This window comes from Myotis lucifugus, unplaced genomic scaffold (genome assembly GCF_000147115.1).
Source record: "Myotis lucifugus unplaced genomic scaffold, Myoluc2.0 scaffold_75, whole genome shotgun sequence".
In the NCBI taxonomy this organism is placed as follows: domain Eukaryota; kingdom Metazoa; phylum Chordata; class Mammalia; order Chiroptera; family Vespertilionidae; genus Myotis; species Myotis lucifugus.
In genome coordinates, this window is record NW_005871123.1 from 1,790,619 (window position 1) to 1,816,092 (window position 25,474).

General features: G+C 35.8%; 1 protein-coding gene across 1 annotated transcript in view; it reads right to left on the reverse strand.

The window, feature by feature from the left end:
- Nucleotides 1–725: 725 nt before the first annotated feature.
- The window catches only part of EPHA3 (EPH receptor A3), a 359,519-nt gene continuing 334,770 nt past the window's right edge, over nt 726–25,474 (reverse strand). Inside the window, exons 15-17 of the mRNA XM_023755355.1 lie at nt 24,751–24,944; nt 9,563–9,718; nt 726–3,402 (exon numbers count right to left, since the gene is read on the reverse strand). Coding sequence (XP_023611123.1) covers nt 3,297–3,402; nt 9,563–9,718; nt 24,751–24,944 — 456 coding nt within the window. The 3' untranslated portion in view covers nt 726–3,296. The remainder of the gene's footprint in view (nt 3,403–9,562; nt 9,719–24,750; nt 24,945–25,474) is intronic.

Genomic DNA, 25,474 nt, shown 5'->3' on the forward strand with positions numbered 1-25,474 from the left:
CATCTACTAAAGGGGATCTCTTCACAGGATTGCTGCAAAGATTTGGTACCTTGTAAATGGTGATAGCAAAGCACCTGTCTCATCTGAGTGCATAATGTATCTTTATTAAATGAATAAACATGTTCTTCTTTACCTATTTCCTTTTACTTAGTTAATCTGCTTACAGATTATCCTTGCCTCCTCTCAACATTTTCGAATTCTATTTCTCTTTCAAGGCAAGCTCAAATCTGACATTTTATGATCTTTCCTTACCTATTTCTACCACTATGGGAATGTGGATCACAGGTGTTATCTGGCCTTACATTGTGAGTTAGCTTTTGGGTTTTCATGTACAATGGTTTTTCTTTAAGTAGATTGCACTACTTTGACTCGTGACCTACTTTCTACAAAGTATCAGGTGTTTTTTAGAGTGTTTTCTGAAATTGTGGTTGTTTGTTTTTTATTTGTTTTATTTGGCCTGTTTAGAATTCCTTCCTTTTTTCATAAATGATACTCTGGCTTTTTGACATAACCTACTCTGACACCTCTAAACCCGTTAGGTCAATGATCCCACATAACCACACCCACTACATCCAAGAGCATAACATGAATCCCTCCTCACTAAAGGAGAAAAAAGAAACAGAAGCACATTCTTCATGACTTATATAAATTTCATTATTTTGTTGTTTAAATAAGCACAAATTTTAATAATATATTTAAAAGTTTCAAAGACCACTTCTGTATTTCAATCTGTAAAAAATATTTTCATTATGTTTATTATAAAAATATAAATGTTCCCACTACAAATCATTTTACATTAGTAAGAGGCCATCTACATTGTACAACATAAACTAAATGAGTAATGTTTTGAAAAGACAAGTTTAAAGTAAATACATATTTTCAATCATATCACATTTATACATGGTTTTGTTGATACTTAGTACAGCATAATCTGGGCAAGGTACCAGAAATAAATAATATATGTAAATCAAGTTTACGATACAAAACAGATAATATGGTACATACCATTGTATGGAGATATGGTTTCATGTTTATGGAAAGTCAATGCAGTTCTTGTACAAAGAGATGGCCATCAGCATCTAGTACCTCTACTGCACAGTTAAGAATCGTACACTGTTATGTTTACATATGTACAGGATAAGAATTGTGTAAAGTAAATGTATAAGAGGTCGGGTAGAAAAATAGTGAACAAAATGAAGAGCAATATACTGTGTATATGACTTCTACTTTCAAATGGAAACCATTGCCAAAATAACAATCCTCAACTTCTATCATGAAATGCACAGATTTCGTTGAGTATGCTCAGAATACAAAAGTAAATGCTAGTCTGGGATAAAATGAGATTAAAGCCAGAATTAGGTTTTAGTCTAACATTCCACAACTCAAAATTTTGATTAAAAATGGTTTTAGCTGCTTCTAGGCTTAAGTTAAATTTGTAATTAATGTTATCATTGCATATAACTTTATAAAAATTCATGCTCTTATATATCCAATATAAAATTCTAGTTGGATGATTTGACTGTAAGGATTTTTGCCAAATTTAAGAAATAATCTCATATGTGAAGGATCACAACCTAAGCCTTATTACAGTAAACTTACAACATATTAGCACTTGTGAATTTTGATCTGATTGTAAGCTACATAATGTTCCATTTAGCATAAAAACATAAAGTTTGCAGTATTGTTTTATCCATTGTATTCTTATGACATATGCATTTATTATCCTCATGAAATGATCATATCAGCATTAGAAGATATAGATAGAGCTACAATGTTTTAGTGGCTAGATCTGTACCAGGTACAGCTTTTCAAATATTACTGATTATGCTCATATTTGACCTTTATGAAATAGTAAGTCTAAGTTCCCACAATGAGAGATCTCTCCACTGCCTACAGATTTTGAATCATTTGCTAGATAACCATTTTATGTATTTCAAAAATAAAACTGTTTATGTAAAGTAATTTAATGCTTCTAATTTATACACTAACATTACAACAGGTGCATTTCAGTGAAAGACTCTTTAAGATAACAATACCTGCTATAGATTATTACAAAGTTTAATTAATTAAACTAAACTCCCATGATTCAGATGAGTAGTTTAGTTATAATCATTAGCTAAAAACAGCTCAGCAATTATAAGCTAAGATATTGAGTGACATTTCAGAGCCTGCCAGAAAGTGATTGCTTTTTACTTATGCATTGGCCAACAGGCTGTGTTGCCAATTAATGCAGCAATTGAAATAGGATTCCAATTATTTACAGTGTAGCTATTCTCTATTTAGGAGCTCTAACTTAGCTTCTTTACCAATGAATGGTTTCCTAAACACCAGAATAGGGCAGGTATGCCATTGAGAATCCATTACTTACAAGCCAGTATATTACACTAAATTAGGAGCATATAGTTTATACTAAATGGAGAGACAAAAATATGTGAGATAATTCTGACTGTGAGAGATTTGGTTAGTGAATGAACAGGGGAATTGATTTGGTTTCTATATATACATGGATGTTTTGAAAATCTGGAAAGAAACCCATCATTCCCTATGTTTAGTTTTCCATGTTTCCTACTGCTGACAATTTGGGAGAGCATTTGGCACTTGGCTGTAACAAATCCAAATTAAATCATTGAGGCATAAATAGAAAACAATAAAAACAATTAGAAAGAAAATAAATATGTACTTTTCTTCAAAATTAAGACACATTTTACATGATAATACTTAACAAAGCTAATAATTATAAATGTATGGTACTTAAAACAGCTACAAACTTTATATGCTTTTTAACAGATAAAAGAGAATAATACAATGAAAAGGTAGTAAATATGGCCAGATAGTTTGAGGTATAAATTCCTCTGTTTTTCTTGCTTCTAAAGAAAAAAAATACCTGTTACAGATTTCTTCTGTGTAGAAAAATATCACAAGTCTTTTCCTTTGTGGCTAGTAGTGAACAGAGCCATTATGTTCATTTTGTTATTTCACTTGTTTTGCTTTTATAATAGTCAGTATATGATCCATGGCTCTAGGCTAGCTCTTCATCATTTCATGCTGAAGAATTTTAATTTCATCCATCAACTAATATAAAAAATCAATTGCAAAACAAAATAACACCCACCCACCAATCCACTAAATGATATGGGAAAATAAAGAGTTTTTTTAATTCCATTTTAAGGCATTTGTACTCATACATGAGTGTCTTATAGGGCTTGAAACTTCCACCAGTATCTCCCGCATTATCATCTGTCTGCAGAGTGATGCTACATCTTCCACAGCCACCACTTCCTTTGAGAAATAGCCTTTTACACTGGAACTGGACTATTCTTTGATTGTGTTTCTAGAGCTTTAATGCTACTGATGATCTTCTTCTGTGGCCCAACCACAGTGACACCAACCTTTTTCATGTCACTGTAAAAAAAAAGAAAATATTTGGTGAGAATCATGGTTTCCTGGATAGTATGTAAGCATGAGATTTTCAGTTAGCAAAGCTTGCAAAATCATCCATCTTAGTGGTTTGGACATAATTTTTATTTTTACATCATCCATGTATAGTATCCTGGCCATTTCCCCTCTAATATTGTAGAAGAATATAAATGTTATAGTGGGTTGAATAGTGTCCCCTCAAAATTTATGTCCACCCAAAACTACAATAGGGTCTTAGCGTATGTAATTAAGACAAAGATCAAGATGAGATAATACTAGGTTAGGGTGGACTCTAAATCTAATGAGACTATTCTTATTAGAGACAGAAAAGGACACACAGTGACAAAGAAGAGATACATATGTAGATGGAAGCAGAGATTGGAGTTATGTTGCCATAAGCCAAGGAATTCTGGGATTCACCAGAAGCCGGAAGAAGTAAGGAAGGATTCGCCCTTAGGGACTTGTAGCCCTGCTAACATCTTGATTTCTGACTTCTGGACCCCAGAAATGTGAAAAAACAAATTTTGGTTGTTTAAGCCAATACATCTGTGGTAATTTGCTATGACAGCCAGGACACTGATATAGATGGTCACGCATTCTTTGTAGGGGCATTATCCCATTCCCTTGAATCTGGGCCAGCTCCAGGACTACTTTGATTGACAGAGTATGTCAGAAGTGACACTATATCAGTTTCTACACTCGGGTATTCAGAAACTGCCAGAGTCAACTTCTTTTCCCTTGGGACACTCTCTCTGGGCCTCAAAGTGCCATATAGGAAGTCTAACTACCCTGAGACATTGGAGAGGCCAGCTGAAAGTACTTAGTCTGCAGTCTCCGCTATGTAGCCACGTGCACCATGTGACAGGAATGAAACCATCTCCAGCCCTCCAGACAAGGCCATATTCCTGTTAGATGAATACGTCAGTCAGTGCTAACACCACAGCAGAAGACCTGCCTGTCTAGCTCTGTCCAAATTTATAACCCATGACATTGTGATATGCAAGAAAATTGTTGTTTTGGTCTTTAAGTTTTAAAACATTTTGTTGTCAGCCATAGATAACTGGAACAATTTCTTAAAAGTAGAAAAAATTATAAGAATTGATTTCTATCAAAGTTACTAAATTTAAAATAGTTTAAACTCAGAAACCAGACATAAAATGAAGATTATAGAACAAAAAAAGGTCATTAAGAAAAAAATGTTATATGAACATGTGCAAATCATTAATTAAATAGTCTTGACTCAAGTAATTATTTCATATATTCACCTCTTTCAGATATTGACTCAAACTTCCCCATCTCATGAGATCTTCCTGACCCTTCTATTTAATATTGTAAAACCTCTCTATATTCATCCCTCCACTTCATATTTTATTTTCTTGTTTCATTTTCTTCCAAACATTTTTACTGTTCAGCATATTACCTTTCTTTCTGATTTATTTTCTTAATTCTCTATTTTACTCCACAAGAATGTGAATTTCATACGAATAGGCATTCTTGTTGGTTTTGTACTCTGCTTATCAACCACACTCTGAATAATGGTTATCATTTAGTAGGGGCTCAATATGTTCTTACTAAAGAATAAATCAATAGCCCCAAATACAATTATCTGGGGAAATTGATAGAAGAATAAAGTATCACTTGTCAAAGAGACCCAGGCAAACTGAGAATGGCAAGAAGAAAACACACACACACAAACACACACACACACACACACACACACACACACATGGGGCACCTTCATATTGAGCCTAAAGGAAAGAATGAGAAATTGGGAGTTTCAACTTCAACTACATAGTAATGGATTAATGATTCCTTAAGAAATGAGTTCCCAAGCAGTAAAGCTGGACAAGTAGAAAATAGATAACAATTTAAGAAACAATTTAGATGATAATTAATTATTTCCTGCATAAAATTAACCAAGACTGGTTGCATGCCTATCACCTGAGCTGGCAATGAAGTTTCTGATGATCTACAGGTCACCACCCTGATGCCATTCAAGGGGCTGATAAATTTTCTATGGACACCTTGTATTGTTCCCAAGGTCCTCTCTGATCATACTCTTCAGCTGCCTTGCTTCACCAGGAAGGCTAGTGGGAAGTAACATCAAACTTGTCACTCTTCATGTAACTGTGGATAATGAAACTTTCACTTAGAGAATATAGGCTGTTTATATTGATCCACACTTTTGAAAGAATGTCCATTCTATGGGGGATTTTGATTCTTTATATACCTTGCATCTATCTTCAAAATGAACAACAAACATTTCCATCCTAGTCTCCAAATTACTTCAAAGTCAGGTTATGAATGTACAGCCAGAAAACAAGGCAGATATAAATATATGTGTACAAATCAATAGATCCTGTCTCTTTTTATATTGCTTCTAACATCTTTCTTCCAATTCTACATCATATTTTTAAGACTCGCTAATATTTCTCTCTTGCTTTTCTCTTTTTTTAAAAGCTCAAAAAAGATAATAATGGATAGCAGGAAAAAAAGAATGTTTCAAGATCGTATACTAATTTCCTGAGCTCTTTGAGCAATTTAAGCACAATGACAGAGTAATATGACACAGTGCCATGCTATGACTCTTGGCTCTGACCTCCCTCTGGAGCACCTGGACCTCAGCAGCCAGGTAAAAATCAGATGCTGAGCATTCACAGAACTCTCTGAAGGGCCAGCCCAACTCTGGGGCTCTTGATTCAGTAGGAAGGACTGTATGTTCCAAGCTCACACCTCAAGAAATCTTCATAAAACTTTAAGATTCCATGTCTCAGAACCCAATATAAGCAACATTTTAATAATAAACATAATTCTATGTTTAATGCCAAGGATTATATTGGAAAAGAGAATTAAAGCAATGATCCCTTTAGGTTATGCTTTAGCTTGGGTTTTTTATGGACTCTCTACTCTCTCTACCTCCTCCATAATGTCTTCTATCCACCACCTTGCCATGTACAAAATTGTTCTAAACATACAGCTGCTATAGTCTCAATAACACTCCCCACATGCTTATATCATCTTGACTACCCTGTTCAGAAGGGCAGTGGATAAGTTCAAGACCATAGGTCAACTCAAGATTGAGACCAGAGGTTAATGAGCTATATGGTACTTCAAAGGAAAAAGGATAGGTGATGACACTTGGAAAATGGCCTCCAAGAGTACAGGATAATGACATGTTGCAATGAATCTGCCTAATATTCATTACACACACTTTATTCTCTCTCCAGAGTCTATGGTCATTTTGCCCCCTTTCTCATTCTCTCTTCCCTTCTTACCTTAACCTTCTGAAATCTATCTTACAGTATTAAATAGTATTTTTAAAAATATGTTATATATACTGAATTAAATTGCATATTTTCTGGATTTCATCTGAAAATGAAATGACTTGAGCAGCTTGCTGTAAATGAAATCCTGAACTAACTGAAATAAGTTAATATTTAAGTTTGAAGCCCATTGAACTTTTTCTGTGATTTGATAGTATGGATAGAAAAAATAATTTAATGTCCCTTTTTAGTTATCACTATCTTATTTTAGAAGACTCTCTGGAGTTATTTAGTCAAGGGAATAATTTCTGAATTGAGTCTGAATGGCACAAAGAAAATAAGGATTGAAAGAAATCAAATTCAAACAATAATCTTAGGACTGAAAAAAGGATGAAATACTGGGTTAAATATTTTAAAGGATTTAAGATATCATTGTTGTCTCATTAGAATTCCCCAAATAATTAGTTTATTAAATGGTTTTTTTAATTCTAATTTTTGTAGTATAAACTATGGGCAGGAGGTACACCACACTGAGATCTAAGAAATAATTCTTTTCAAGGAATTTCAGGCCAATAGATCTTAATTCTATCTTGTTCATGAGTTCAGGAGAAAGGACTGAAGAATGATAACTGTGGAGTTTGAAATGCAGAGAGATCTGAAACCATGTGACTCAGTGTGAAGAACAAACCTGAAAGAGGTGAGTCTCAGGAAAGTCAGTTTTCATCTTGAATGTACAGATTGTTTAAATAATAATAATAACTATCAAGTGAAAGCATTCTAACCAGCAAAAAAGAGCTTACTGTCCAACACTGTATGGTTGAGACAAATATATTTCTCAATTGGAAATGTAACAAATGCTGCCACTTCACCTTTTTAAGCAAATAGCTTTCTTAACATATTCACAACTTACAATGTCTGACTATATTTAAATTGTGAGCTGGCAGTTAATCATATTAACAATGTTCTGCCTCATCCACTTCATTATTTAAAAGCTATAAGTGTTGATATTTTATTGAAAATACACATGTATAAAATGTTGCTTTTGAAAATCTGGCAATGGTGCGGAAATATTCAACTGTGTTTGCTCTCCCCTATGCTTCTGTGCCCTAAGGTGTCTTGTATATCATAACCCCAACTGTTTATATTAATAAAATAAGAATTAAAATATTTAAATATATTAATATATCCTGTGATTGTGTATGATCAAAATAACTACTACCAAAAGACAAAGCGTGTTGCAGATTGAGTCAGAAGTCTATTCAATAAACAGTAAATTTCCCTTTAAGCAGGAATGCCAACACAGGTTAAATAGACTAGAATAAGCTTATTTCTTAAAAACAATTTTCCTCTTCCATAGTAATAAATGAGGTCCTTTTGTGACTTGTTGTGTTTCTGATTGGAATATTATGCCATGAATGATCAACTTCTTTACCTACTTACTAGGCACTTATATCTCTACTAATTGCACTCCACATTCCTTTTTGATAGCTCATCTGTAGCTCTCCACATTGGCTTTGTTTAAATGATTGACAAGATGATAACGAAAGTTTTAAATATTCAACAATATTTAAATATTCAACAATATTCAAATATTCAACAATATTTAAATATTCAAATATTGGTAGGAGAGGTTAATGTAAAGGAAATAGAGGGCAACAAAGAGATTGTTTTAAGAAACAAAGATGAAAGATATAAGATTCTGGAACAAAGATGGACACAGTTTGCAAACAAACTGTACAAGCTACAAAACTATGTATAAGTTGGTGTATCTGGCCAACACAAAAACTTTTTTTTTGGAACAGTTCTCTATTTTACCCTCAGGAAAAGGCTCCTAGAGCCAAGTTCATGCCATCTTACTTCACCTCTTTTGAACAGAAATAGTTTTATAATGGAAAACATATGACTCTGAAGGTGCCATATACAAGTAGCACTGAGCCCATCCAAATTTTCTTTTCAGGGCTTGGAGTTAAGAGAGTTGGGCCCTAGTCAGTTGAGTAGCAAACTAAGATTGCATGACTGAGGGCTGAGAAAGCCATTTTTATCTATGGTCATGGGAGAGCAGCAAAAGTCACTGTGCAGAGAAAGAAAAGAAGTAGGTTATATTAAGAAATGAAGTAAATTGACTCTCATTCACAGAGAAAAGTATATGGCTTCTAGTTCTTTACTGCCAGTTCCCAGTTACCATAGCTTGTGAACAAAGGTGACGGTTATTGACTAGTCACTGGATTCACTTGGTAAACGCCCTTCCATTAAGCCCATGTGTTTCCCCAGTCAAAGAATTGCTATTATTTAAAGATCTCTGTCTAAGAAATTCATCATATTATATTTAATTATTATTGCCTTTTAACACATCAAACCATATAAATTATTTATATTCTGTTTTTCCAAGCTGAATATAAGCTTTTTAAGGAAAACAATAAAGTAATACCTTAAACTTATTTGTAACTTCATTTGCAAAGATGAAATTCTTCATAGACTCAATCATAGATGATAATATGCTTATTTAGCAGCTGTGAAAGCTGCTTCTGACTTTAGCATGTCTCCCTGTATATCAGCTTACCCACTTTTCCATTTCCACAGAAACTAGGTTTTGTTAAAAGTAACAGAAAACACAAAATCATCATGCCCTATCTGCTCATGTTTTTAGTTAGGGGCTTGGGTCTGTGTATCTGTTGGTCTATCTGAAGTAAGAAGACACACCAATACACATAAACCCAAAAGGTGTTATTTATAAAGAGAGAGACCCAGGAACCAGTTCAGTGGTTACAGGGAACAGTAAGTACCTCAGAGGTTCAACTAATCTTTATAACACATTAATCCAAAATATGTATGCTCAGTAGAAAGTTTAGAATCATTCAGTCTTCCTAAAAACTTTTTCTTACTCTGTAGAAATCTTGGCTATGGTGTCACAAGAACTGTATTCCACGCCTGTGAAGATTTCTTTGCACTGTGCTGTTCGAACACCATTAAGCCAGTCACTTGTTGTGCGGAAGGTAGTGATGTCAACATTGCTTTGGTCCAGAAGAAGGTTTGATGGCCTGCAAGAAAAGTTAATATCAAAGGGAGAGAGGACAGGAGTCAATAGAGTTTCTGGATGTCAAGATTTGACACCTTTTTAAATCCCTGAAACTTGGCCCATGAAATGCATAAATATGTCCATACATACTTTACTAATTTAATTCATTTAACCATTAGCAAAGATGATCTTAATTTAGGATACAATTATTACAAACATGATGCACTGAATAAGTTATTGTCTACTTTAATGATGGATTTGGTTTTCCATATTAAATCCTGACCATTGTTCAGGTTACTGCCTATCTAAACAACAGTTTGGACAACATAAACTATACTTATAGCAAGACACTAAGTGAGCACAGATTTAAATAATGTCACAAATGTCATTAAAAATAACAAAAAGAGTGGAAAGCAGTGATGAGTAACAAATGAAATCATTGCATATGTGACAACACCAAAAGGAGAGTTCATTATATATATTGAGTTATGCTTGTATATGTAGAGTTTAATATATATATATCCATTATCTATCTATATACTATATAGTATATATATAGAGAGAGAGATAATGGATTAATGAATAATAAAAAGAGAGAGACTTTTTCATCCTACTTATTTCACTAAATATGATATGATTTCACTCATAAGTGGGATCTAAAATAGAAAGTAACCAACAAGACAAAAAACAAAAACTCATAGACACAGAGAACAGTATGGTGGTTACCAAAGTGATAGGGGATTACAGGAGAGGTAGAGGAGGGTAAAGAGGGTTAAATATATGGTGATGGAAGCAGACTTAACTTTAGGTGGTGAACACACAATGCAATATACGGATCATGTATTATTAGAATTGTACACTTGAAACCTATATAATCTTATTAATCAATGTCATCCCAATAAATTTAATAAAATTAAAAAAGAGAGAAATTAATTGACTGTTACTGTGATTTGTATTGCACAATATAATCAGCATTAAGAAGACTTTCTAGCCCAGCCATTGTGGATCAGTGGTTGAGTGTTGACCCATGGACCAAGAGGTTGCCAGTTCGATTCTGGGACAGGGCACATGCCCTGGCTGCAAGCTTCATCCATGTTGGGGGGTGCGCAGGAGGCAGCCAATCAGTGATTCTCTCTCATCATTGATGTTTCTATCTCTCTCTCCTTCTCCCTTCCTCTTTCTGAAATCAATAAAAAACATTTTTTTTTAAAAGAGAAGAACTTCTAGCATTGTTTTATATAATTACAGGCCTAACCATAGATCTATTACCAACTGTCATATGGTGAACAAAACGGATGTAAAAGAAATGGAAGAGAGCATATTTTCACCCTAGAAGAGCTCAAAGAAGCAGCCTTTTGGTGAATTGCCCTTGGGGTAAATTTTTCAGCTCTCAGTAACCTCTTTAATTCTCCTTTAACTCATGAGACTGGAACCAGTCCCCAGGTGGACAATTGTCCTATTACTTCATCTTAGAAAGGTCCCTGGGTTCAAATAGTCCAAATATTAATTTGTACTTTTAGTCTATAGGATTAATACATGAAAAATACTACCATATTTTCTTGCTCCAATAATTTTGTTGTAGTTGTATTGTTAATTACCCTTCTTACCTCAGTAGCTTAGCTGGTAAGGGTTTGAATCATGCAGAAGAGCTGGATTTATATTAAGTATGTTTAAAGAAGAATAGTCCTTCTTAGGAAAATGAACAGAGGACAAGTTGAGAATGAGATCTCTGGATGCATGGTGCATTAATTAATATGTTAGCAAACTTTTAGGATCTTTTTGATGTGGATCAAATGTCTCCAAGGACATTTTGGACAGTATCATTGTCTTGTAAAGTGTCATAACCTAATTTTTATCTTACAACTGAGAGGGTACATTTAGATTTTTGCCTCTTCTGAACATTTTATATTTTGTGATACTGCAGTAGCATTTAGTCAACATTGAGCTCTTGAAAACTTTAAACATTATTTAAAGTTAGTGACTATTAGAATATTTTTAAACCAGAACTTCACATTTTCATATATATTGAAAATTAATAATTGGCCTAAATGAAACCCATCTTTTGAAATGTTTTTTAAGTTCAAAATTTATAATTATTTTTCAAAAGACACCAAAACTAACCAAAAATACATTAACATGAATTTATCATTATTTTAGAAACAAATTAGCTTTTTAAGGTACCAATTCCAATATTTTTAGAAATAGCATGAAATAATAGCAAATGATCTATCCACACACACATAAACTGTATAGTGTTTTACCTGTGAATACCAACCCTGAATATCATCTAGGATATGTGGTAAAAGCTTTTGTTCTCCTGAGAAAATGTCTCTGTGAAGTACATCCATATATATGATAACTGTACCCATTATTTAAAAGGAATTTTTAATTGGGTAATTTCTATTACCATGATGACATTTTTTCAACTCACTCCCTGACATATAGGAGACATGTATAAGTGTGAGGTCAAGATTTTTAAATCTGAAAACTTTTATATCATGCTCTAGACATGCATCCTGTTGTGGGGACACATGAGAGGAATGTAATTGACTATTTGAATTTTGTTGGAGATACATAAACCTATTTGGTAAATATGGTCAAATTTTAATGAAATTATAATGCTGAGTTTAAGAAAAAAATAGTAATGTGACAATTTGGTTTGCCCTCTATATTTATCCTCTGTGGAAAATACAAATCAGTTGCTAGTTCTCTCACTGGCAGAATCATTTGTGAAGTGGAGGACAGCTGAAAGTGGAGGACTTTTCAATTATCTTTCCCTTAGACTAAATCAACTACTTAAATCCTCTCTACTTTAAGCATTTTTTAAAAATATGTTTTGTTGATTTTTTACAGAGAGGAAGGGAGAGGGATAGAGAGTTAGAAACATCGATGAGAGAGAAGCATCTATCAGCTGCCACTGGGGATGTGCCTGCAACCAAGGTACATGCCCTTGACCGGAATTGAACCTGGGACCCTTCAGTCCCCAAGCCGACGCTCTATCCAGTGAGCCAAACCGGCCAGGGCTCTACTTTAAGCATTTTGATTATAAATTAAAACTTAAAATTATGGAGTTTATAATTTATGTTTATGTCTTATGGTTTAATATTAACTAACCTTCAGAGGTTATCTTTTTAAGAAAAAGGTAGAGACAAAAGAGGCATTATTTTAAAAATCATTAATTTTCTTTCCTTTAGGAATATAGAAACTATTAAATATAAATATAACATTTTGTAAATTATTTTCTTATGGAATATATATAATTTTCTATAATCCTTTAAATCTTTAAATTACTCATCAGATAAAGATAAACCAGTTAATTTTAATAATTGAAAATATCTTGTTTTTGTTTGTTCCTTAGAACTTTATTTTAATAACTGAAAATCTCTTGTTTTTGTTTTTTCTAAGAATTTGAGGAACCCAGTTTCCAAAACTTGCATGATATTCTTGGGTTGTTTTGGCATGGTCATCATGGCCAGCCTTTGTCACTAGCCAGAATTAAATATAACATTGGATCCATTGGAAAAATCATTGAGTCAGTAAACAAAATTGATAGAAATAACAATAAATCTTATGTGAGAAAATTTTATAAGAAAAATGAAATGAGACCTAGAAAGAAGACAATATTATATTAAAATATCTACAGACATGCTCCCCTCCCCCCCTCCCCCCCATACACCATACCCCACAGCTTGGATTTCCACAGTAGCTGTACATAGACTCTAATGTCAACTGTTGTAGACTCTTGGACTCATGAATAGCAATACTTTTTATTTATGGGTTTGTGGGTCTAAAGAATCAAACCCCAGGACATTTATTCAGAATATTTATGAAGCATGCCTAATAGCAAAATGTAGTTTTTCTTTCTTCTCAATTCAAAATGGGTTGTATTTTAAAATTCAACACTATAGCCAGACTCAACAAGAGTTTAGAGAAAATTAGTATAAACAGATTGAAATAGAACAGGATGTGAGGATTAGGGATTAGAGTGACCCCAACCGAGCTTTTCTGTTTATTACTTGGATCAAAGTGCAAGGAAGACAGAGAATGACCTAATTTTAATGCCAGTGACCTCAGACTAACCAGCCCTGCAAAGTATCATTTTTCCACTTCCAGGATTTCTCTGGGGAATCGGAATAAAATTGGTTCCTTTCCTCCTCGGAGAGGACATCTGGAGAGTTTATCAATGGCTAGGAATTTGTCTCTCACTGCGAAGAGCCTGTGATGTCTCTTCATGCTCACCGAGGGAATGTGGGCTTTCTGAGCAGCTGCAGGCATTGGCGTTTTTTTAGACCCAGCCCCAGACATTGGGTCTGAAGGGGAAATTTATAGGCTGGGTGATGTGCACCGTGAGCTCACACTTTTACTAGACAAATTAGATAGGTTTCAATCCGTGCAGCTGTAAACGATGTCCTGCAGAGTTCCACCTGATCTTTTACAGCTTTTCATAAATCAGTACCTACTGGCTGCAGAACACAGTCATTAAAAAGAAATCATGGAAATTATATGTTTGCTCAGGGGAAACAAAAAAATAACTTTCCTCCCTTCTCCTCTCCCTCCTTGTATTTAGGTTCGTGAATTATTCTTTTGTGGATATCCATACTGTTGCATTACAGGTACATCTATATTTTCTTCCCATCAGTTCTTATTTTATCTGTAAATGCTTTCAGATCAATTAGTCCCAGATACTGGGAAACAAATATCAATAAGCCAGTCCCAAGAATATCTTCTCATAATGATCTTATTTCATTTTGCGTTAGGATTCTAAACTATGGGGATTGAATGCTCAGTTATCCTTCTGTAACATAAGAAGGCTCCTTTTGGTTTAAAAAGGGCTTTATTTTTCATGTATTAAAATAATGGTTAATACACATTTTTGAATGAATAAGTAGATGCTTACTGAATCTCGAAATAGTAATAATACTGGGGATGTATGCTATACCACTGTACTTATATGCATTTTTCTGTTGTGAATAGTTTCTGAACTATATTAATTCCAAAGAGTAATTTCAAAAAGAAATATTAATTATTTCTACTTTTATGATTGTCTTAAAAAATAACATTTTTTCAATACATTTTATAGTTTAGTGTTATTTTTTATTTCAAAGATAATGATCACATACTGTATTTCAAGGGGAAATCTTGTACTTGCCCGTTTTTTAAAAGTGTGGATGTATGATGATCTTCATCTTTTTATCTCTAACATTAAAATAGCAACTATAGTTAAATAAATTTAATTTGTTATCAGTAACTAAAGGTAATGTTGAGTATGTATAGCTCCCAAAAGTGGACTAATATGTAAATAACAAATTAAGGAGAAGTAAAGTCATTGTATTTAATTATCTCTAGGTGTTAAAGACAAAAATCTTAGCAGTTATAGCTATTGTATATGTTTTAATTCTTTCCAGTAGAAAATTACCTATTTTGACTTGTAAGATTTAAAAAAAATCACCTGGGTATTTAACATGTATTTATGTCCCTCCAAAAGGTTCAGTATCACATTTGTTCAGTGAGGAAAGTCACCCTGTCAGTTTCAGAATTGGAGGTCAAAGTCATTTGGAAAAACAGAAAGCTTTTGGGTCATTCAATTTTTTTAAAGGATATATTTGCCAAACAGCAGTTATTCTCTAAAATAATTTATTATGTACTCTTAGAGATCAGAAGCACTTTATTAATGATAATGCCATTAACAGTGAAAAATTGTATTGCTTATACTTTCTATTTATCTTGTCCAGTAATAAAAATAACTCTCTTCAAAGAGTGAGCAATGCAATGAAACAGTATATTTAATAGCATTTCAGATAAATTAAGTAGAATTGAGTTTTCAGAATCTCATTCTAAATATATTTAACATATTTTTAGGTCTTTATTCCATGAAATGAGTTGCCTGCCTTTTAAAACCCCATTTTAAATGTATTGGATATATTGTTTAATACTGTATACCAAGAATTTGTATTCCTTAAATTTATAATAGTATTGAAGAATCTAGTGATCTGAAGCGTAAAAATTCTATGGATTTAAAGAACAAGTCATTTCTCTACTTCATTCGATAGATAAACATCCAAAAATAAAAAAAAGTATCTGATTACCTGAATAGAAACAACTTCATCTCTCATTTTTATTAATCTTTTTAATTTTTAAGTAATCTACATTCATAAAAGTAATTGAATCAATTTATTTAAAGCAGGAACTATATTATAAAACTAATCTTGCAAAAATAGATTCTTTTAAAATATAAATTCTGCTTATTGCTGATTTATGCATAATAAGCATCTGTTATAAAATAAGAGAGCACTTTTTTGGTGTAAGACCATTTTTAACTTATTTACATTGCACTATTTTCTATCAATAACTTTTTTAAAAAATTGCTTCAATTCTTAAAAAAACTGAGGGATATTTATTTTTATCCTTTTACACATAAGCACTATGATTGTATCCATTTTTTCTAAATTTCTCAAAAACACTATTTTCATATTGCCATTTTCATCATCCAATTATTACAAAACCTCTTAAATGTTGTATTTCATCTATTACTCTAAAAAAATCAAAATATACTCTGAAAAGAAGCTGATGTCCTCATTACTTCATTGAAAGGCTTTTCCCTCAGTTGTCTTTTTTTGTTTGTTTCCCTTTACCCTTTTGCAACTTTTGATAATAGTTCATTCTATCTACCTCTGAAAAATTAATTCTTTCAGCTGGGATTCTCTGTAGTGGTCTAAATTTAATTCTTAACTCTGTTCTGCTCTGTTATTGGTACTGCACTCCAAAGCTTGTAGAGAACTGTTTCCTTTCTTTCTGTGTTGGAATCTGTGCAGGAGGATAATGGTCTGAGATGTCTTAGGATTGCCATCCACTGGCATTGATTGGTTCTATAATCTTATATAACAAAAGGCTAATATGCAAATTGACTGAACGGCAGAAGGACTGGTCACTATGATGCGCACTGACCACCAGGGGCAGACGCTCAACACAGGAGCTGACCCCTGGTGGTCAGTGTGCTCCCACAGGGAGAGTGCTACTCAGCCAGAACCCAGGCTCACGGCTGGCACTAAGGATGTCCTTAGTGCTCAAAGGCCTAAGCCGTCAGCCGGACATCCCCCAAGGGCTTCTGGACTGCAAGAGGGTGCAGGCTGGGCTGAGGAACCTCTCCCCCACACCCCCAGTGTATGAATTTCGTGCACCAGGCCTTTAGTGTCCTTATAAGGAGCCTGAAATTTCCACTGGCTACCATTATACTCTACTACATATGAAGGAAGCATTCACTCATTTCAATTAGCTTCTTGGCTCTTGTAGACATTTGAGTTAGTGACTTCTGGACTAAAAGATTGAGGCACTTAGAGATTTCAAAAAGATCCCTGGACCCCAAGGCAGCACAGAAGTAGCCAGGAGAAGCTAAAAAATGCAACAGATTGGAGTGAGGGAATGTCAACCTATGTGAACTAACACTCGCCACTCTTCACAGATTAAAATTTACTGATGATTCATGGAATATGAAAGCTTTAAGTAGAAATAAAATAATTTTAGAAAAATAAAAATGGATACATTAGTGGTGAAAGCCAGCTTTACTAGATTGAGATCTGTACCTGCTGAACATGGTTTTGACTGAGGCTTCTTTTGTTATCTTTAGATAGAGAACACTAAATTGTATGCCTAGATTTAATTTTAATGTTTTCCCCAGCTTGAGATGTGAACTTCTAGCTTCTTGTGGACGCAGTCTAATTGCATCCAGAATGCTAACATGCCTCACAGTCTGTCTTCCTTCTGCTGTCTGTAAGAGCACTGCTGTCAGGGCCCCCCATGTGCAGAACCCGGAAGCACTCTCTGGTACATTCTCTGTCACTCTGCACGTCTCGCTAGTCACCCTGTCCCACAATACTCACTCCAGTAAAACTTTCTGAATTCACATTCTTGAATATCTTGTCTTTTTGCTCAAATATTTTCATATTCTGAGGACTATTAAAGTGTTTATGAATATTTATTTCCCTTCCATATATAAAAACAAGCTGTTGAGGGTGGAGGTTGGGTTACCTATACTAACACCAAAGGCCCTAGCATAATGCCTTGCACTAAATACTACTAAATAAAAAGGTGTAGCTTCATATTGGTATACAATAAAAATTTCAAATTTATACATGTATTCTCCAACTCTACTTTTTGGAAAATAAATCGATTACTAGAAAAACAAAACAAAACATTTAAAGTGATGTATAGATTTAATGTACTTTCTATTAAAAAAACACCAATGGCATATTTCACAGATATGGAACAAATATTTAAAAAATTATATGGAACCCAATAAGACCCTGAATAGATTAAAAATCTTAAGAGAGAAAAAGGGAAGTTGTAGGGATCACAGTACCAGATATCAAACTATACTACAAAGTCATTGTAATCGAAGAGCCGGGTACTGGCACAAGAACAGTCATATAGATCAATGAAACAGAACAGAGACCCCAGAAATAAACTCATGCCTTTATGGTCAGGTAATATTTGACAAAGGAAGCAAGAGCATACAATGGAGTGTAAATGATCTATTTGATAAATGGTGTTGGGAAAATTGGACAATACACGCAAAAAAAAAATGAAACCAGATCATCAACTTACACTATATACAATAATAAACTCAAAATAGATTACAGACTTAAATGTTAAGTTATAAAACCATAAAAATCCTAGAATAAAACATAGGCAGTAAAATATTGGACATCTCTCTCATAGCAATATTTTTGCTGATATGTCTCCTATGGCAGGGAAATAAATGAAAAAGTAAACAAATAGGACTACATCTAACTAAAAAGCATAGCAAAAGAAACCATCAACAAAATGAAAAGGGAACCCACTGTATGGGAGAATGTATTTGCCAATGATAAAACTGATAAAGGGATTAATTTCCAACATATATAAGGAACTCATACAACTTGATAAAAGGAACACAATCCAATTAAAAAATGGGCAAAGGACCTGACTAGGCACTTCTCCAAGAGGGCATACAGATGGCCCAAAGATAGATGAAAAAAATGCTCAAAGTCACTAAGCAACAGAGAAATGCAAATTAAAACCACAATGAAGTATCACTTCATACCTGTCAGAATGGCTACCACCAATAAATCAACAAACAACAAGTGCTGGCAAGGATGTGGAGAAAAAGGAACCCTCGTGCACTGCTGGTGGGAATGCAGACTGGTGCAGACACTATGAAAAACAGTACAGAGTTCCCTCAAAAAATTAAAAGTGGAACTGCCTTTTGACCTAGCAATCCCACTTGTAGGAATATATTCTAAGAGACCTGAAAGACCAATCAGAAAGAATATATGTACCCCTATGTTCATAGCAGCATTATTTACAATAGCCAAGATCTGGAAACAGCCTAAGTGCCCATCAGCACATGAGTAGATAAAAAAGCTGTGTTTATACAATGGAATACTACAGGGCTGTAAAAAAGAAGGAACTCCTACCTTCTTTGGCTTTCAGAAGGAACTAGAACTTGGCCACTGAGGCTACAGAGCTATTTTAGTGTAAGTGGCACAGACCCCACCCCCCTCTCACACTTTTGTCTCTCCGTCCACAAAGCAGTTGTGTAAATCAAATCATGTCACTGCTCTGCTCCAAATGCCTTAATAAATCCTCATGAATTTCAAATCCTAATGTCCTTGCCATGGCCTGGGGAACCTTAGGGCTCCTGCTGCTATTTGCTGTCTTAGGCTCACCTTAGAGCCTTTTCCTTTCCCTACTGCTCTTGTCATGTGATCCTTCTGCCACTTCCTAGAGCCCTCCAAACTCATCTGCAGTTTCTTATTCCTATGCCAAGATTACTTTTGGGGGGATAGGGTTGGGGAAGAGTGATGGGAGGGTTCTTTATATACATGGCTCTTTTCCTTTCTTAAGGTCTCAGCCAATATTAACTCCACAACAGGCTCTTTTCCAACAGCTCCTTTATTATCTATTACAATTATCTATCAATTTCCTTCCTCTAGTCTGTATTTGCCTATTGTATATTGTACATCTTCTACAATGAAAGCTACAGGATGGCAAGGACCATATTTGTGTTCTTCACTGTTCTCTGGATTCTACCTATGCCTAGCACAGAGTAGATTGGCATACAATAAATAGTCATTGAAAAATGAATAAATAAGCATTTGAATAAAATAAATGACAATGGAGAAGCATGACTATTTAAATCATCAAAATGGCTTAGCTGGTGTGGCTCAGTGATTCGGTGTCAACCTGTGAACCAGGAGGTCATGGTGCAATTCTCCATCAGGGTGCATGGCTGAATTGCAGACTCAATCTCCAGTAGGGGGCATGCAGGAGGTAGCTGATCAATGATTCTCTCTCATCATTGATGTTTCTATCTCTCTCTCTCCCTTCCTTTCAGGAATCAATAAAAAAGAAATTTAAAAAATCATCAAAATGAGTCCAGATTTTTTCTAAGTGTAATGGGAAATCAAGATTGGTTATAAACTGGTTACCAAGATATCATACATATTTTGATAAGAAAATTCTGAAAACTATATGAAAAGATGTTTGGGACAGGCAAGAATGGAAGTAGGGGCACATTAGAAGACTATAGCAGTGGTCCACATCAGAAGGGGGGAAGTTATATATATATAGAAGAGAATGTTTGTGTTGATCCAAAGATCACCAACATCAAAGTGTGGGGGAAGGGAAAGAGGTACCAAGACTTGCTCTAATCCTGATGCGTAAATGAATAGGTGCTGGAGCATTCAACTAAATTAGAAAGGCAGTGGAACAATAAGGCTACCTGGAGAAATAAAAAGATATAATTTTTAGATGTGTATGAGTCTTTTCTTTGTTGCTGTGAAGGGTGGTAAAAAATCAGGAAGTAGTTAATAGAGATGTGGGACCAATGGAGGTTATGTTGACAAACAGAATCTCTTAAATTCACCTACTGATAAAATTTACTTGTTTGTTTGTTTTTAAACATCCACATTAATTTCACCTTTCCTAGAGATTTTGAAAAGCTAGCCTGTGATAGACCTGGATAGTTGTTCATTTAATATCCTTGTTATTTTTATCACCAGGAAAATTTGAGAAACAATGCAATAGAATATATTTCTATGATAATGAACCTTTAGAAAGGAAGAAATAGGATATGTAGGAGAGAAAGAGAATGAGAGAGAGAGGATTTGCCTCTGACAAGTAGAAGGACACTTCCTCTCTTCTAATTAGAGATAAGAAGAACAAGATGTGTGAACCATAGGCACCACTAAGTTTCTATTTAGCTGCTAGAATTTCCCATTTGATAGCTTATATTTTCTCAATAAATTATGTGGCAAGGGCATCACTTGGAAATTAAAGGTGAAAGGCAATTAATTCAATCAATTATAAAAAAGGATGAAATAATCATTGTCAAAAGTGGAAAACCAAATTTTCTACAATGAAAGATTTATTGATGTATGGTAATTTGAAGTTGTTGTTAATAAATTCATAATGACACAATCTTCCCTGTTTCATATTTCAACTAGAGGCCCACTACACAAATTCATGCACCAGTCAGGTCCTTCGGCCTGGCCTGCGGGATCGGGCCGAAACCAGCTCTCTGACATCCCCCGAGGGGTCCTGGATTGCAAGAGGGTGAAGGCCAGGCCCAGGGACCCCACTGGTGCATGATTGGAGCTGGGGAGGGACACAGGAGGTTGGCCAGCTGGGGAGGGTCCACGGGAGGGCTCTAGGGCATGTCCAGGCCATCTTGCTTAGTCCTGATCAGCCTGACCCCAGAGCAAACTAACCAACCAGTCAGAGCATTTGACCCCTGGTGGTCAGTGTACGTCATAGCTACTGCTCGACCAGTTGACTGTCTGCCCCCTGTTGATCAGTGCACATCATAGTGAGCGGTTGAGTGGCCTTAACATATTATGCTTTGATTGGTTGAACGGACGACCGGATGACCAGCCACTTAGCATATTAGGCTTTTATTATATAGGATAGTAATAAGTACACATATAAAAACAATTTCCAAAAATTTTGTATTTAGTAAATTGAAAAAGATGGTACTTTCTAGAAAAATACTTATTTTCCCTAAAATTGCATTTGTTGCTACAAAATACATTAATTTATTCAGGTTTTAAAGATTATATATTAGGAGAAAATATATTCAACACTAGAGGCCCGGTGCACAAAAATTTGTGCACTCGGGGGGGAAGGGGGGGTCCCTCAGCCCGGCCTGTGCCCTCTCGCAGTCTGGGATCCCTCAGGAGATAACGACCTGCTGGCTTAGGCCTGCTCCTGGGTGGCAGAGGGCAGGCCCAATCCCTAGGTGCAGCCCCTGGTCGGGCTCAGAGCAGGGCTGATTGGGGAGTTGGGGCGCCGCACCCTGTCATGCACAGAGCAGGACGGATTGGGAGGTTGTGATGCCACCCTCAGTCACGCTCAGGGTAGGGCTGATTGGGGGGTTGGGGCACCGCCCCCTATCACACTCAAGGCAGGGTCAATGGGGAGGTTGCGGCGCCACCCCCTGTGATGCACAGAGCAGGGCCAATCAGGGGGTTGGGGCGCTGCCCCCTGTCACTCACAGAGCAGGGCCAATCAGGGGGTTGGGACACTGCCCCCACCCACCTGTCACGCACAGAGCAGGGCCCATCAGGGGGTTGGGGAGCTCCCCCCTGTCATGCACAGAGTAGGGCCAATAGGGGAGTTAGGGCACCGCCCCCTGTCACACACACAGCAGGGCAGATCAGGGGTGGGGCACCGCCCTCTATCACCCACAGAGCAGGGCCGATCAGGCGGCTCCGCTGATCCCGGTGCCTGGAGGCATATTACCCTTTTACTATATAGCATAGAGGCCTGGGGGCCGGCTGGTTTTCCCTGAAGGGTGTCCTAGATCAGGGTGGGGTCCCCACTGGGGGCCTGGCCAGCCTGGATGAGGGGATGATGGCTGTTTGCAGCTGGTCACACACCCTTCAGGGGGGGGTCCCACTGGGTGCCTGGCCAGCCTGGATGAGGGGATGATGGCTGTTTGCAGCTGGTCACACACCCTTCAGGGTGGGGGGTCCCCACTGGGTGCCTGGCCAGCCTGGGTGAGGGGCTGAGGGCTGCTTTCAGGCTGACTGAAGCTCCCAACCACTCCTTTTTTTCTTTTTTTTTTTTTCTTCTGGGCCAGCTTTAGCTCTGGCTCTAGCTCTGAGGCTTCCGCTGCTGGTTTGTTTGCCGTTCTATAATCGAAACAATGTATAACTTCAGCTCTGAGATCCCAGCCGGCTATATTTGTTAGAATGTTTCAAACTGCCAGCTCAGGCGGGGAACGTTGGAGTCTGCAGTCACTGGAGCAAGGAAGCCTCATGTTCGCTTCCAGCTGCCTGGCTGCCGGCCGCCATCTTGGCTGACAGTTAATTTGCATAAGGATACGCTGATTAGCCAATGGGAAGGGTAGCGGTCGTACGCCAATTACCATTTTTCTCTTTTATTAGTGTAGATATTTCAATAAGAATGAAAAGGTGAATTTAAGAACCTTGTTAAAATTTGGATGCTAGGACATATTCTGACATACTATGATCTGATATTGAGACAATTTTCCCCCTAATTGGAGTTAAATATCCCTAGATCATAGAATATGGGTAAGTCTTTATATTGCTAATACCACCCTGTGGAAATACTTTTGAATGTCTTTTTTATTATATGGAAAGAATTGAAAAGATGTTCTTTTTCGCTATGATTGCTATTGAGTGAAGATCAAAAGAAATGACTTCAGGGTACAAAATGAGGACCATATGGCCCAGGAAAGGACAAGTTTGTTATCCTGTTAGTTGTTAGATTGTCAGGTAGATTTCCAAGAGTCTGTGTAGTTTCACTCTGTGAAACTTAGAACAGAGATTCATCCTTACAGGTTTAGCTGTAGGTAGTTTTACCTATTTAAGAAATTGCATTTAGTTCAGTGACCCCTAAATGTTATTTCCAATAAATAATGTATAATTTTTATATACTGATATTAAGACTTTGGTTCAGATTCCTCTTATTCATCTTATTTGAACACAATGTAATAATGGGATCATGAATATTCAATATAATTATACCTATTCAGGTAAAAAATCATGTATTCTATTAAAAAGTACTTTAGTAAATGCTCTATCAGTATGCAAGTCATAGCTGTCAATGACTGTCAGTAAAAAGACACTTCTTTTCTTCTCATATGGCCCCTGACATAATTTATCCTGCCTTACTCATTTCTTCTATTGCACTTTGTAGGGACACTTTAGTTTACATTCTTCAAAACCATTAAGAGAATGGAGGAATAAACATGAAATCTAATGGACATTGTGCATTCTGGATTGCTTGTATATATGTGATGCATTGATGTTGTGTTGCTGTCTTGCAACATTGCCATTATTTTACTCTTAGTTTTATCCTTGACAGAACCTAAAAATGTAATTGGCACACAATATGGGTTGAATCAGTGGTTCCCAAACTTATTTGGCCTACCGCCCCCTTTCCAGAAAAAATATTACTCAGCCCCTGGAAATTAATTTTTTTTAAATTTTAATAGCAGTTACTTATCGCCCCCAAATGCAGCTGTGGCCATCACCGCCCCCCTGGATCGCTGCAGAGCTCACCGGGGGCGGTAGCGCCCACTTTGGGAATCACTGGGTTGAATAAATAGTGGCTTAATTAAGGGGGTATTGCATTCTGCTACCCAATGTAATGTTTTAGAAGCATTTTTATTATTTTTGTAGCTTTACTTTAAATGCAGAATAAATCAGGACTTCACTAGAATTCCTTACCACTCCAGGACATTTTTTTCCTGTTTAAATAGTTGAGAGTGAAAAGAAGCTATGTGTCCTATTCTCCAAAGACTTAAGCCTGAATGTAAATTCACTTCTAGTGAAGATGAAAATTAAAAATAACAAGGAATTTCATCTTTATCATTAAATTGCGTGAGATTTCTTCCTGACCAATTTAAAAGGAGAAAAAAAATGTGTCTCTTCAGTCTTGAGGAATATAAGTATCAAAGGATGCAGGTGAGGAAGTGGGAGATAGAACTTAACAACTGGAGATAGAAAATACATTCTTTGGAGCGAGTGCACTATGCAAGCTATGCGTCACCTTGCTGCTGCACTGGTGATGATCTTCAGGCTGCCTGGGTTCCGGATGAGCTTGTCCAGAATGCTGACAATCTGCTCAAACTTGGGTCTGTTGTTTCTGTCTTTCTGCCAGCAGTCCAGCATCAGCTGATACAACGCAGCCGGGCAGTCCATGGGGGGTGGCAGTCGATAGCCCTCGTCCACAGCTTTAATTACCTGGGCAAGAAGCAAAGTTTCCGGAGACTTAAGAGATGGGGCTTCCTACTTCTTTATGGGAGGAACACACTAATATGAGTATTTTAAAGTTAAGTGAAAAAGTTCTCATTTTAAATCGCTTAAAAAATAATAGCTTATCAAATAAATATTATTTAAGCCCAAAATGTTATCTAAAGGAAGATCAAGAGAGAGAGAGAGAGAGAGTAAATTTAGAAGAGTTTGTAAAGATTTAATCTGAAAAGTTTATCAACTTTTCAGATTAAAACTTAAAAATAATTCTATAACAAAGGAAATTCAGTGAATTATAAAGAAACTTTTGTTTGGTAATATAAATTTCTATGGAAACTATATATGAATGAATGCAGAAAAAAAACCAAACCCCACAGTTTACAGGTTTTTTTTATACCACATCTCAAATGGTACCTTTCAAATCTAGGTCAGGTCCTTTGGTAAAAGCTCATGAGTTGCACAGTTAAGTAACTATCAGCTTATTAGTATTTTTAAATGACATAAAACAGTGATTTTAAACT